This window comes from Miniopterus schreibersii, assembly GCF_964146895.1.
Source record: "Miniopterus schreibersii genome assembly, chromosome: 11".
Classification (NCBI taxonomy): domain Eukaryota; kingdom Metazoa; phylum Chordata; class Mammalia; order Chiroptera; family Miniopteridae; genus Miniopterus; species Miniopterus schreibersii.
The window spans coordinates 45794587-45810967 of NC_138111.1; the positions used below are offsets into that span (position 1 = coordinate 45794587).

The window sequence follows — 16381 nt, forward strand, 5'->3', positions numbered from 1 at the left end:
AGGAAAGATAATTGATTCTGTAGTTCCATGTCTTACCACAAAGAAAATAGCAGGTTCAGATAGTTTTGTAGGCTAGTTCTACAAAGTATTCAAATAACACTCAATTCCAACCCTTACAAAGTCCAAGTTATTCTCCTTCAGGAACACTTCCCAACTCGGTTTTTCAGACTGGCAAGTATTAATACCAGGTCAGTGGGAATAAGGAAAATTACAAGCTAGCCTCACTTATGAAGATATGAAACCTAAAATATAATAGAAGCATGTATAATTTCACAGGTGCCATTCTGAACCTACATCATTATCAGGTTGTGTAATACAGATGGGTTCAACCTAAGAATCATATTTAGCCCTGGCCGGTGGAACTTGGACCTGCACACTGAAGGGTCATGGCTTCGATACCCAGTGAAGAGCATGTACCTGGGTTGCATGTCTGATTCCGGCCCTAGTCGGCATGTGTACAGGAGGCAACCAATTAATATGTCTCTTTCACATAGATGTTTCTCTCTCTCTTTCTCCCCTTCCCTTACTCCCTTCAACTCTCTCTAAAAAACAATGAAAAAAATATCCTCCGGTGAAGATTAACCAAAAATAAATAAATCATATGTAATTACAATAAAGGGGAAAACCTGTCATAACAGATACAGAAAAAGCATTTGATAAAATTCTACATATATTTGCAATTTAAAAACAAGACAAACAAAAAACAACAAAAACCTTCTGGAGAAAGTAATAGAACAGAACTTTTTAACCTGTTAAACGGTACCTATATAGTAAACATTCTGAGGAATAAAGGTTAGAGTCATTCCCTTTATAATTAGACATTCCACTGTCACTACTTCTCTTTAGCACTAGATTTTCAAGCCAGGTCAGTAAGATGAGAAAGAAATAAAAGGAATATGTATTGTGAAGGAAACAACAAAATCACTATTCTACAATAATTTTCATAGAATCATTAAAGAATCTATAGACAGCCCTGGCCAATATGGCTCAGTTGGTTGGAGCATTGTCCTGTACCAGAAGGTGGAGGATTTGATACCCAGTCTAAGCACATACCCAGGTTGTGGGAGCGATCCCTGGTTGGGGCACGTGTGGGAGGCAACCAATTGATGTTTCTCTCTCTCTCCCTCTTTCCCTTCCTCCTTTTCTCCCTCCCTCTCTCTTCCCCCTTCCTCTCTCTCTAAAATCAATAATAATAAAAAAGAATGTGTAGATAAACTATTGGAAACAAGGCATTATTAGCAAGGTAGCTGGATATGAGATTAATTTCAAAATGGCATTTTTATGTACTGGCCATAAAAGGAAATATATTTAGCTTAAAGCATATTATACCAAAATAAGAATATTTTATTTAAAACAAAAAAATTTTCTTTTAAATGTTAAGTCCTGGCTGGCGTGGCTCAGTTGGTTGGAGCATTGTCCCATACACCAAAAAGGTCATGGGTTCGATTCCTGGTCAGGGCACATACCCAGGTTGCTGGTTCCATCCTGGTCAGGGTGTGTATGGGAGGCAACTGATTGATGTTTCTCTCTCAGATTGATGTTTCTCTCTCTCTCCCCCTTTCCCTTCCTCTCTCTCCAAAATAAAACGAAAACAAAACAAAAAAACCCGTATCATTGGGTGAGGATTAAAAAAAAGTTTAAATGTTAAAACAAAGTGATTATATTCTTCAGAAATGACAATGTCATTAAAGACAAAGACGGGCTTTGAAGATGTTCCAGATTAAAGAATACTAAAGAGACATGACAGCTATACTCAGTACCTCATCTTAGACTGAATTCCCTACTGGAGGGAAAAAAATGCTATAAAGGATATTATTGGTTCACTTGACAAAACTGGAATACAGAAATTAGATACAAGCATTGGATATATATTAAACTTACTGGAGTTGAAAACTACTGTCTCTGTGTAAGAGTAGACCCCTGTTCTTAGGAAATGCACAGTAAACTTGAGGGGTAAAGGGCCATGATATATGCAATTTACTCTCAAATGATTCAGAAAAAATAAATTGTATATACATATATGCACACAATATTCTACCCTATATACTTTATCGTGTGTGTGTTGTTGACTTAAGAAATGCCCAAACCTGTAGATAATTTTATAAGAGTTTATTTGAGCCAAAACTGATGAGAGTTGCCGGGAAGCAAGATCTCATATGAGAATAACAGTTTTGCAGTTTTTTACGAATTTGAAATTGAGGGAAGGCAAGGAAGCTTTCATGAAGGTGAGAGAAAGCAAGGTAGGAATTAGATTACAGGATAGTTAAGATTATGTGCTCTCTGGAGAGTGGTTACACTTGCGAGAGGTGTTACTTCTGGTATTGTAAAGGTGTGTTAACCTAGATGCACAAGAACAACGGACAGGGCAGACTTAAAAAATCTTTCAGTAAAGAAGTTATGGGCCTGGGGCATGACTACCCAACATGATCTGCCAAGTTAGGAATTTATGGTTTATTACAGCACCCTCCCCATTTTTTTGGTTCAGTGTAGAGTAGAGACAGAAAGAATACAAATATTGATAAAGCAGATATGATACAATATTAATAGATGAATCTGGGTAAAGTATATATAAGTTTTTTTCCTATTCCTGCAATTTTTCTGTGTTTGAAGTTATTTCTAAAGAAAAATAAAAAAACACTATTTATAATAGCAACAAATATAAGAATGAACCCACAGAGTTTTGTATTTTCTGTAACTCAAATTAAACTCCCTCATTGATTTGACTTTTATCTAAAGTTGCCGGAAGCGGGGGTGGGGGTGGTGGTGGTGGAGAGAGGTCCGGACAGTATCGAAGAGATAAGGGAAATGGAATAGTTATGTTTAGCCATGACGAAAGACTGGCAATTAAAAAAATATATATGTGCCCGGCCAGGTGTGGCTCAGTGGTTGAGCGTCGACCTGGGATCCAGGCGATCAGGGTTCAATTCCCGGTCAGGGCACATGCCCAGGTTGCGGGCTCGATTAATGACTCTCTCATCATTGATGTTTCTATCTCTCTCTCTCCCTCTCCTTTCCTCTCTCTGAAATCAATAAAGATATATTTTAAAAAAATGTATTACATAAGTTTCATTAAAAAAAAAATATATAAATATATATATGTGTTTATTTAGAGAGAGAGGAGGAGAGGGGGAGAGAGATAGAGATATCAATGAGAGAAATATTGATTGGCTGCCTCCTTCATGTCTTCTGCTGGGGACTGAGCCTGAAACTTGGGTATGTGCCCTGACCAGGAATTGAACCGGTGACCTCTTGGTTTATGGGTCAACATTCAACCACTGAGCTACACCGGCCAGGTGAAAGACTGTCATTTTTTTACCTTAGCATTATTTTTATGCCTGTATTGTAATACACAGAAAGGTTCTTTACAGAAGTTATTGAGTAGTTTTTATGTTGGTTAAACATGTAAATCACAAAGAAAGCTACATACATCTATTATTTTATTTCTGTTTAAAACATATACATTTCTTTGCCTATTTTTGATTGTAGGGCAAAGTCTTTTCTTTGAGTAAAGGTTGGTGTCTTGCATGTCCTCTCTTAACATAAACCGCAGTCATTATGCAGCACCTGCCACTTTCAGTTTCTTTTTTCTTTAAACGTAGAATGGGAGTTAAGACACTTGAAGAAATATGAGCTAGAGTCTTCCTTGATTTTACAAATCCCACTGCTCTGTAACCTTTTGCTGTTGCAGTTTCCATACTACATTTAACATCCTTTTTTTTTTTTTTTTAATCATCTTATCTTTACTGGGTCTTTCCAAAAGATTCAAGTTAAATTTTGTAGAAACATTAACATTGTTATAATCATACTTCATCTATTTACATAATATTTAATTATATCACATAATGGCACAACTGGCATAAGTTGGATTGGAAATAAACACTGTTGGTTGGTGAGCCTGCAATTCAAATGATACTTATGATATAACTGGTATAGCTTACTAACCTTGCCTGTTTCTGAGCAGCAGTGGTGTTTTCAGAGACAATATATAGTAGTATCCCTTATGTGGTTAATCTGTCAAGCAGGTTATTGAGAGCTGCTATAGTAACCAGTGAGAATAAGTAGCTTTGGGTGGCTGGCTGGTTTGTTAAATGGCTGTTAGTGACTGTACTCAGTACTACCAAATGAATTTTGAGTAATTCAATTTAATTTTATTAAGATACACCAAGAAACTGATTATTAGAAAGGCAACTGATTATTAGAAAGGCAACTGATTACTAGAAAGGATTGCTGGCAAAAGGCAAACAGGTATGAATAAACCTTCATTTGATTCACATCTGGTATTTGTATATCAGGTTTCTTTCACATTCACCATTGTAACCAGTTTATATTTGATAATTTTATCAGTCATGGTTCAGTTACAGATAATGGATACTGCTCTGATTAACTTTAGCAGAAAGGGATTTGCTATTGGAGTTGTTGAAGGTTGGAGAGCAGGTTCGTGTCTGGGTCCCCAGAGACCCATCCCCTGGGATGTCTCCAGAACACCACTGCTGGAGGGGCTGCCAAGGGAACTGTCATCTTTGCTACAAATGGAACACTGAAGAATCAGGGCACATGATTATAGCACCTTGGCTGAGATCTGGGGAGCAGGAAGTCACTGCTGCATTTGTTCCATGAACACACCGTCTTAGATATGAACCAGGGGTAAGGAATAGTGCCAGAACTGCTACTGGGGAGATGGGGAGACCTCAGTTCTTCTTGAGGGAAAGATTTCAATCAAGAGGCAAAGTGTAGAAAATAAAGCAAGAATTTATTGGCTGCAGCAAAAATATACATAGGATGGTGAAACAAGGAAGAGCAGAGACAAAGTAACAGGAGAGTCTAGGCTGGCTGCATTGGCTCACTGGGAAGTCAGAGGGAGAAGGGGGCCTTGGAGACAGGTTCAGTGGGTAAGCCCAGGATGAGCTGCCACTACCCAGTGCTCCCCTGGTTGCAAGTCTCGTGGGGTCCCCTCAGAGGGGAAAAGGAGAGCTCGAATTGGGACATTCATGTTCAGGGTTTTTTAAAGGCTGGGCGTTTAGGGGAGGTCTTGGGGTGAACATCCATCAGTAGAACATCCATCAGCTTTTTGCTGATGTACCAAAATGAGGTTTATTATTATTTTTTAAATCCTCACCTGAGGATATTTTTTCAATTGCTTTTCAGAGAGAGAATGGAAGGGAGAGAGAGAAAGAAACACCGATATGAGAGAGACACATCCATTGGTTGCCTCCTGCATAGTCCCTGGTCAGGGCTCAGGGACTGAGCCTGCAACTGAGGTATGTGTCCTTGGCCAGAATTGAACCTGGGAGGCTTCAGTCCCGGGGCGACACACTAACCACTGAGCCAAACCAGCTAGGGCTATTCTTAATTTGTCTGTCCTTGGGTATGGTTGGCAAATGGCACTAATTGGATTTCTGTTATCTGTCTCCCTGAGAAGTGAGATTTAAGGTATTTATCCTCTGGCTGGGGAGGAGAAATGCAAAACATTTACCCTTAAGTGTCCTTGGTTTAAGGAAGATAGGATTTATTGGGTAGCTGCAAACGGCTGTTTAACTGTCTCAGTTTCCCTATTCTGCTTGTCCTAGCTTTTACTGTGCTATAACAGAACCATTACCTAAGAAACAAACTACCTCTGCTAGATCTGTTGCAACAAGAAGGATGGGCTATATAGGCCTCCAACTCTTTTCTCCCTCTGCCCAGTTCTGAACTCAAGTCTCTTCATATGAGAAGAATTTTAATCATATCTGGAAGGCCTGTTGCAATGTAGATTTTGACCTCCTGACTATGCAGTCTCTTGAAGATGCAGACTCTTCAAGCATTTGCCATATGAATTGCATTATGCCTAGAATAGCTGAGGCTTGGTTTCTTCTTTTCCTTTTTTCCCCTTCAAATTTCTTTTTAGGGCTTTGCATTTTCTTGATTCTTGTGTCTGCTCATTACCATTCTCCGGTCATTCTCTGTTTACGCAAGAGGAAGACAATGCCACAGCCCCTCATGGTTCCCTCTGTTCCCCAATTTTGAGTTCAAGGGAGAGAGTGATTGAGCTAGCCTAGTTAAACTGTAGTCTGCAGGATTGGTTGCCTGGACTCAGTGCTGTAGGTGAGAGAAAGTCTTGGGGGAAGGGGAAGAGGATGGCTTTTGTGGGCTGAGGGTTTGGCCAAGGAGAAGCACAGAAAGGAGTTCCAGAGAGTGGAGTGACGGTATTAGAGTGAGTGGAGGATGGGGTGTGTCCCAACCTCTGCAGAAGTTGTGCCAGGAGAGGGCTTGTTCCATTTTAAAGCCTGCAAAGAGGTTGCCAAGAGGACTAAAAACAACATATTGGATATAGCAATTGGAAAGTCACTGGCAACCTTTTCCAGAATTATTTCAATTTACTGGTAGATGGGATTGTCACATTGCAGTGGGATTTAAGATTGAATAGATAAAGCGAACAAAATGAGTGTATGTGATTCTCTGGGGGTGCTATCTATGATAAGTTATTGAGAGAATGCTATAGCTGGGGGTCTGTCTAGGATGGGGCACAGTGTATAGGGAGCCTTTACAAATTACATGGGAGAGATGAGCTTGTCTGTGGGCAGTGGAGAAGAAGATAAGAAGGGATTTAATTGGACATGGATAAAGGACATGGGTAAAGGAGGCTCCAATGGGAGGAAATGATTTGAGCAAAGGCATAGAGAGCCGTACTTGTTTAGAGAAGCACAAATCCACGAGTACTGTTGGAGCATAAAGTATAATACAGGCTGTGGTGATGGACAAGGCCATGATAGTTATGACTGATCTGGTTGCTTCCAAAGGATTATGTGTATCCTGTATAGGGGTGAGACTTTCATTCTTCAGCCCATGGATTTGGGCATGTGTACCTATAGAAGTGTGAAGGGAGGTGGGTGGGAATGTGGCCTGGAAGGACAGGAAACAGTTTTTGTTTGTTTGTGTCCCCCCCCCCCCGGGCAGTCCAGAGAGATGAGGGAATAATAATGGGGTGGTAGAAGGGAATGGTAACTAACTAAAAGATGTGCTGCTAGGGAAGCTTACATGCCATTTGGGAGAAATGATGACCTGTCTTAACCATGTAATAATTCATTGCTGATGACTGTGTCCTCTTCTCTGCAGAGACTGCCCCAGCCATCATGGAGGTGGCTGAGGTGGAGAGTCGTCTGAACCCCAGCTGTAAGATCATGACCTTCAGACCTTCCATGGAGGAATTCCGGGAGTTCAACAAATACCTCGCATACATGGAGTCTAAAGGAGCCCACCGAGCCGGTCTTGCGAAGGTGATTCTTCTCACATCCTTTAAACTAGAATGATCACTTGGCCTTTCAGTTATGCTCTTAGTCTTCATGATGTGAGAAATTGTTTCTTCCAAAGGAAGATATTTGTTAAATCTTTGTTCTTGTTAATCTATATAGAGCATTTGATTTTTTTCAAAGAATAACAATCTTATTTTTTAATTCTTTATTCTAGGTTGTGTTCTAGGGCCTTTTTAAAAAGCAAGCAAACAAACAAACACCACCACCAAAAGCAGTTCATAGAAACCAAAGATATCAATATATGCGTTTTAGATGTGTGAGTGTATTCATAGCTTTCATCAGTTTCCCATAGAGGACAGTTATTAACCTGAAGCTTTACTACTCCGCTCCCTCCCTCTTCCTATTTTTCTCTCTCTCTCCTTCTCTTTTTTCATTCTATATTTTTCTTTCTCTCTTTCTTTTCTTTTTAAAAATATATCTTTATTGATTTCAGAGAGAGGAAGGGAAAGGGAGGGAGAGAGAGAGAGAAACATCAGTGATGAGTCATTGATCAGCTGCCTCCTGCACGCCCCCGACTAGGGATCGAGCCCGAAACCCAGGCATGTGCCCTGACCAGGAATCAAACCTCGATCTCCTGGATCACAGGTCGATACTCACCTGCTGAGCCACACTGGCCAGGCTCTCTCTTTTTAAAAAAAACTTAACAGATTTATTGAGTTATAATTCACACACCATACAATTCACCCATTTAAAGTATGCAATTCAATGGTATTTTATATATTCACAGAACATCATTCATCACCCATATCTAATTTCAAAACTTTTCTTCACCCCCAAAAGAATGTATACTCATCAGCAGTCATTCTTTATTCTCTGCTATGCACTCAGCCTTAGACACTAATCTGCTTTCTTTCTCTTATAGATTTGCCTATTTTATTTTGTTTTCAGTTATATGTTCTCCAAGGGTGGAGAGTACATACTCTGTACCAGGCATTATACCACATGTGGGAGGAGATGGGGGGACATAGCAGACCCAGTTCCTGCCTTCATGGAACTTATATTCTAGTGGTAGCATCTTAGGGTGATGAAATAAGGACATTCAAGCAGAGACCCAAAGGATGTAAAGAAACTAACCTTTCAGGATGTGGAGACAGAAAGAATAGCAAATCCAGAGGCCTGGAGGCTGATTTGAGCTTCACATATGGGAGGAATAGGAAGGGGGTCTGTGGAGTTGGGGCTAAGTAAGCAAGGGAAAGAGGGTGGTGAGTAAGGTGAGAGCCCTGGAAGGGGCCAAATGGTATTGGGCTTGTCTGGCCATAGTAAGTGCAGTGGGAAGCACTGATGTCTTAAAGTAGAGGAGAGGAGGACGTGGTCGCTGTTTCATTATTCGTTCTTTTATGATATTATTTTGAAAAAATCACTGTGGCTCTTATGGGAAGAAGGACTTCATTGGGGGAAGCAGAGCAGCAGCAGGGAGTCCTCTCAAGGGTAATTGTGATAAGGTCAGGGTCAGAGGAGTTGTACCTATAGACCCAAAGTTAGAGCTTTGAAAGAGAGAGATTGTTCTCCTTTGACTTCAATTTGAGATGTACTGTGTGTCCCTTCCATATTGGAAATCGATTTCAATTTAAAAATTTCCCTCAGAAGAATACATTTTATTGCGTTTACCTCATTTTATTATTATTCTAAATGTTAAGTTTATAATCTGGATTCTGTAGACTTGTCAGCCCCATACATAAATTCCTGAGCTCTGGTAGAGCCCACTTGACTGTGGGTGGGCCTTGGGTTCTCCTTGGAATCCCCATCTCTGCTACTGGGAAGGTCCAGTAGCGTAGAGAGCAGACAGTAGCTGAAGAGAGCTTCCCAAACTGCGGGGGTCAGTGTTCAAGTCCTTCTATTGCATGTGGCTGCTGCTGCTTGTAACTCAGGTCATGGACTGTTCTGGCATCTATCCCCTGAAGTCTGTCATTCTGTTACGTATGGTTCAGGGGCCTCCTAGAACAGATTTAAAATTTGGGGAAATTAAGTTGAGTGAAGGTTTATTTGGGGTGCGTGAGAGATAAAGAAGGAAGGTAAAGTAAAGGTTTATAATAAATTTCTCAGATGAGTGATCTTTAACCACTTTATTGGGTTAGCTCTTTTAAAGATCCCATTTTTGGGACTGCAACACTTCCAGATTATCTTGGAAGAGAATAGTCATTCTTTAGTTGAAGAGAATGATATTTTAGAATCATTTGACAAACACAATTTGATCATAAACTCACGAATTAGCAAGAACTTGGGCTTTATTTGGGTAGAGGAGAGTTGGGGGTGACTGTCCCCTTCTCTGAGCTTTGAATGCAGTCCTTTGTCCTGTTTTTCTCCCCCTTTTATTTCTTGAAAACATACATTGTCTTGTGTTCCAATGAGATTAGTGAATGTCCAGTGACAGGGTGGCATATTTGGTAACATGAGAAGAGGAAGCAGCAACTACCCTCATAAGGTATTGTTAGGCACGGAGTGCACCTGTGCCACCCTTGGCATTATGGAACTGAATGAAGTTAATGAGAACTACAATTAGTTTTCTGAATGTTGAACAAAACACACCTGGGTCCAGGCTTTTTTTAAAGGTGAAACTCATTGAGCAAGTTGGAGATACTCATTTATTCAGCTTGTGAAAATTTCCTTTTACTTATATTAGGAATACAGTGAACTGTTTGTTTTTAGTAATCTTTGCCATGTTTTCTATCAAGTCACATAAACTCAGTTTCACCTACTTCCCCTCTTTTTCTGGACCTTGCAGCAATATAGATGTGTAAAACTGCATTAAATCAAATCAAATTGTAAAAGTCAAAGCTATTAATGTTGCTAGTTTGCTTTGAGGGCTAGCCCTGGGGAACAGAGCCACTCATGAGAGTCTTTGCTAATTCACCATTTAATGAATTGGTCTTGATTTATTATTTGAAGATAATAGTTGAGTAGTTCTTTAGTTCCTCAAGAAGTGACTTTGGCAGATTACAGTCTGTCTTGGTTTTTCTTTTATCAACATCTTTTATATTTTATTTTTATTTTTAAGATTTATCTTTATTGTTGAAAGTACAGATATTCCCCCTTCCCCCCCATTGACCCTCTCCACCCTGCTTCTCCCCAGGCTTTCACTGCACTGTTGCCTGTGTCTATAGGTTATGCATATATGCATATAAATTCTTTGGTTAATCTCTCCTCCCCCCACTTCCCTCTGAGATTTATATTTTAGATTTAACTTTTATTTCCAGAGTGAGAGGTTTGACTCCCTAACTTTCTGTCTACAAAGTTGGTGGTCAAGTTGGGAAAGTGAAAAGAGTGACAGGCTCCTTAAATGTAAAGCTTGTATTGTTTTTGTGGAGGAAAATTATGATGAACCATTATTATATATAAAATGGGTGAAATTCTTCCATAGCAGTAATCTGGACATAGACTCTCCTAAGCCATAGGTTATGCAGGTTATGTAGTTTCAGGAATAGCCTAGCAAGTACAGATATCGATCTATGCTCTCAAAGTGAAGAAAGATTGTAAGGAAGCACTATTCTTCCTCTTGCTCTTTCCTCACTAAGTAGATGGTAGTAATAGCAACTTATTTTAAGATAAGTTGAAAAAATTTTCTACTGGGTATTGGACTCAGGCTGGGGTTGGGGAAATGGTGATATAAAATATATATTTCTTATTTTGATATAATCAGGAAGGCAAACTTTAGGAGGAATGAGTTTCCTTCATTTAGATTCATTAAATGTAAATCTTATAAAATTCTCAGTATGTTGTGCTTCCATTTCCTGTGTAAGAACATCTGATGTGTTAAGATTTTAAATTACAGTCCATAGAAGCACAAATCGGTAGTTACAAAATAGTCATGGGGAAGTACGTAAAGCATAGGAAATATAGTCAATAGTATTGTGACAACTATGTATGGGGCCAGTTGGGGTACTAGAAATAATCAGGGAACCACTATGTAAAGTATATGATTGTCTACCCACTAAGCTGTATATCTGAAATCAATACAAAATAAAATTGAAAGAAAAAATAAAATAAAATTACAGTGCCAAAATAAGATTTTTACTGTAGGCCTGAACTTAGGAATTTTTAAAGTACTGTGTGTTTGAACACTTTCATAAAAAGTAAATTAGCCCTGGCCTTGGTGGCTCAGTTGGTTGGGTGTTGTCCTGTGCGCTGGGAGGTTGCTGATTCAATTGCCAGTTAGGGCACATGCCCTGGTTGTGGGCTCAATCCCCAGTAGGGGGCATGCTGGAGGTAGCCAATCACCAATTGAAGTTTTGCTCTCACATTGATGTTTTTCCCCCCTCTCTCTTCTTCTCTAAAATCAATTTTAAAAAACATGCTCTTAAGGTTGGCGTGCAGGTTATAAGGGAAGAGAAAATATTTGATATTACACACCACATACTTGTAGATATTTACAAGTATATAATATACACATATACACTCAAGAATAACCAGAATATATAGAGTCCCTATACATTAAGAAAAAGACTTGACAATGCAATAATGAAATAGGCAAGCACTTTACAAAACAGGATATTTATAGGATTGGTGAATATACGAAAAGGTTTTTTTAGTTATCAGGAAAATGCAAATGAAATCCACACTTGAATATCATTACACACCTATCAGAAGGACTAAAATTAAATTGAGTGACAATACAAAATGATGAGAATGTGGAGCAATAGGAACTCTCGTACGTGAGCAGTAGGAACTCTCGTACCTTGCTGGTGGGAATGTGAATTGGTACAACCACTTTGGCAGAAGTTGGGTAATAACTATTAAATTTGATCTACATATATCCTATATCCCAGTAATTTCACTTTTTAGAATGTCTGTGCAGGTATGTGTATTTTAGAGAACCCGTGTGAACACATGCAGCAGCAGATATGTACAACAATGTTGATAGTAGGGTCATTTGCAGTACCCAATAATTAGAAAAAATTCAAGTGATCACAAACGGTTACCAACTTACAGATAAATATTTATATGAAGGAACACTGAATAGGAATGAAATTGATGAACTTCAGCTACATAGCCCATCATAATTGAATCTCACAAAAATATTGAGTAAACTATAAAAGCCAACCTCAAAGAATATATGTATGACTACATTTCTATACAGTTCGAAAACCGGTGTTCGGGATGCACACCCAGGCACAAAACTATGTAGCCCAGCAAGGAGATTAATACTGTGAACCTTTTGGGTAAGAGGGGATGTATTTGAAGGGCCTCTGGGGTACCAGCAGAGGCCTGCTTCTTACATCTTAGCAGTGGGTACTCTGGTATTTGCTTTATACTAATTCACAAGCCTATATATATGTAATTATATATGTTCTATATATGTACTATGCTTTATAATTAATTTTTTAAAGCTTGTTTTAAAAACTTCTAAAGGTAGATAAATTCTAACTATAAACCATGAGTTCATTACTTTGTCCCTTCTGATTTTTAATCATATGAATACGTATTTGTGGTCTTAGTATTTATTCATCTTTTCATTATTTGTAATGAAGTGTTCACATACTATGGGAATACAGTGGCGGGCTGAGCCACCTCATACAGGCACATAAAAATTGATAGTTCACATCTTTTTCCTACTCTAGTGATGTCATGTTGGTAATCTCAAATTGGCCATGGTGGGAGTGGTTACCATGGAAATAGGCAAAAGCTACAAGTCAAGGTTTCTCCCACATTCTCAGAAAGCTGGTTGTTAAACATTTACTAGCATACCACTGTGCTTTTTGTCATATTGCATTAGAGGTATTTAAAATATATTGACTAGTGCACATTTCATTGTCTTTAAAAAAAAAATGTTTTAATGATTTTTAGAGGAAGAAAGAGGGAGAGGAAGAGAGAGGGAGAGGGAGAGGAAGGGAGAGGAAGAGAGAGATAGAAATATCGATGAAATAGAAACATTGATTGGCTGCCTCCTGCACGCCTCCTACTGGGGAGCAAGCTTGCAACCCTGGAATTTGCCCTGATTGGGTACTGAACCAGCGACCTCTCAGTGCATGGGAAGACACTCAACCAACTGAGCCACACCAGCCAGGGCTCATTATCTTCTTTTTTTTTCATCCTCATCTGAGGATATTTTTTTAATTGCTTTTCAAAGAGAGAGACAGAGAGAGAGAAAGAGAAACATTGATGTGAGAGAGACACATCAATGTGAGAGAGATACATCAATTGATTGCCTCCTGTTCACACACCGACCAGGGCCAGGGATTGAGCCTGCAAATGAGGTACTTGCCCTTGGTCAGAATCAAACCTGCGACCGAGTCTCTAACCACTGAGCAAAACTGACGAGGGCTGGCTCATTATCTTTTTTCTTTATGTCAAGAGGAAAGATATTTCTGATGTGGTAAAGCAACCTTTGGAGGTAAATTGACAGCATGACTAACTTAGCCATTGCTTTCAGTCACCTTCAGACAAGTAAAAAAAGCCCCTGTAAATATTGACTAAGCAAATACTTATTTTTCTCATTAGTATAAATAGTACCTGAACTTTAGAAGTTATTTTAGTTCTGTTATTTTAGTGAAGTTATTTTACATTTAAAATTGAGAGGTTAACAGTATCAACTAAGAAATGAAGTTAATACAAGTACTCTGTACCGTATTTGATCTAGGGAGTACTCAATAAATTTTGCTGTGTAAAGAAATCATCAGTGCCCGGCCAGCATGGCTCAGCAGTTGAGTATCGACCTATAATCCAGGTGATCCCAGTTCAGTTCCCGGTGAGGGCAGATGCCCAGATTTCGGGCTCGATCCCCAGTGGGGGGCGTGCAGGAGGCAGCCAGCCCATCAATCACTCATCATTGTTGTTTTTATCTCTTTCTCCCTCTCCCTTCCTCTCTCTGAAATCAATAAAGATATATTTTTTTAAAAATCGCCAGTACGGTGAATATTTGGGAGAATGTGAGCATTTGCCTTTATGTGAATCTTCATGTTTCGTTTACACATTTGTCATAGAAATGCTGGCAAGTTCTTCACTTGTATTCCATTGGAATATGCAAGCTAAATAACTACTTGGAATATTTTCAAGATATTTTATTTTATTTTTAGGTGATTCCTCCTAAGGAGTGGAAGCCAAGGCAGTGTTATGATGACATCGATAATTTGCTCATCCCAGCACCGATTCAGCAGATGGTCACAGGGCAGTCGGGACTGTTTACTCAGTATAACATCCAGAAAAAAGCCATGACAGTGAAGGAGTTCAGGCAGCTGGCCAACAGTGGCAAGTGAGTGGATTCGATTTGCTGTTTTTATTTCTTCTAAAGATATACTTGGACATAGGCAGAAACCAGTAGATGGAGCTTGTAATATAAATGAAAATGAGTCTCCTGCATAATCTCTTTCAGTCCTCATTTAACTATTTCTGTTTTTCAGGTAATTGCCTACTTATATTTAGTTTACTGCTAAGAAAATTGTTCCTCATTTTATCATCTCATTTATAATATCTGTAAATGGGTTTTCCTATCTTTTAGTTGTCATGAGTTTTTGATTGTACTCATGATTCATTTTTATAAGGCAAATTTTCTTTTCTGTGTGACAGTGTTTAAGTCTTAAATAATAAATTATACATATTAGAAGATGAGTAATTTAAAAAGAAAATACTTGAATGACTTGAATGGCCACCATTGTGTTATGCAAACTGAGGATTGAAAATATTTGAAAAAAAAAGTTATGGTGTTGCTGACATGTATTGTGTAGTTAGGCACCAGATAGTTGTGGCTGTGCTGAAATGTACAGCCTTTTTACTTGTCATTATTCCCTAAACAATACAGTATAACAACTATTTTTTTAAAATATATTTTTGTTGATTTCAGAGAGAGGAAGGGAGAGGGGGAGAGAGAAAAACATCAGTGATGAGGAAGTCATTGATTGGCTGCCTCCTGCATGCCCTGCCACTGGGGATCGAGCCCACAACTGAGGCATGTGCCCTGATTGGAGTTGAACCACAGTCTCCTGGATCATAGGTCAATGCTCAACTGCTGAGCCATGCTGGCTGGGCATAACAACTATTTACATAGCATTACATTGTACTAGGTATTATAAGTAATCTAGAGATCATTTAAAGTGGACAGATCATCAAGACAAAAAATCAACAGGGAAACACAGGCTTTAAATAACTCACTAGATCTAATGGATTTAATTGACATTTACAGAACATTTCATCCCAAAGCAGCATAATACACATTCTGCTAGAATGCATGTGGAACATTCTCAAGAATAGACCACATGTTAGGGCACAAGGCAAGTCTCTACAAATTCAAGAAGATTGAAATCATATCAAGCATCTTCTCGGATCACAATGCCATGAAACTAGAAATCAACCACTATAAAAACACTCAAAAATATTCTAACGCATGGAGGATAAATAGCATGTTATTAAACAATGAATGGGTTACCAATGAGATCAAGGAGTAAATGAACACTTCTTGGAAAAAAAATGAAAATGAACAGACAACAGTCCAAAATCTATGGGACACAGCAAAAGCAGTCCAGAGAGGAAAGTTCATAGCATTACATGCCTATCTCAAGAAACATGAAAAAGCTCTAATAAACCATCTAATACAACAACTAGAAGGACTAGAACGAGAACAGCAAGAAAAGCCCCGAGGAAGTAGAAGGAAGGAAATAATAAAGATCAGAGCAGAAATTAATGACATAGAGACTAAAAAAAACAAAAAAAAACAAAACAAAAAAATCAATGAAACTAAGACCTGGTTCTTTGAAAAGATAAATAAGATTGATGCACCTTTAGCCAGACTCACTAAGAAACAGAGAGGACCCAAATAAATGAAATCAGAAATGAAAGAGATAATATAACAACCAACCCAACAGAAATACAAAGGATCATAAGAAAATACTATTAGCAACTATATACCAGCAAACTGGACAACATGGGTGAAATGGACAAATTCCTAGAAGCATACAACCTTCCAAAGCTGAATCAAGAAGCTGCAGAAAACCTGAATAGGCCGATAACAACTAATGAAATTGAAGCAGTAATCAAAACACTCCCAGCAAACAAAAGTCCTGGACCAGATGGATTTAGAGGGAAGTTTTACTAAACTTTCCAAGAAGAATTGACACCTACTCAAACTATTCCAGAAAATTCAAGAGGAGGGAAAACTCCCAAAC

General features: G+C 38.7%; 1 protein-coding gene across 2 annotated transcripts in view; it reads left to right on the forward strand.

Annotated features, from left to right (window-relative positions):
• Positions 1–16381, forward strand: part of KDM4C (lysine demethylase 4C) — a 306318-nt gene that overhangs the window by 13674 nt on the left and 276263 nt on the right. For both annotated transcript variants that reach the window (XM_081151625.1, XM_081151626.1), the window contains exons 2-3: positions 7093–7253; positions 14300–14475. In XM_081151625.1, the coding sequence (XP_081007751.1) occupies positions 7110–7253; positions 14300–14475 (320 nt within the window). In that variant the 5' untranslated portion in view covers positions 7093–7109. The remainder of the gene's footprint in view (positions 1–7092; positions 7254–14299; positions 14476–16381) is intronic.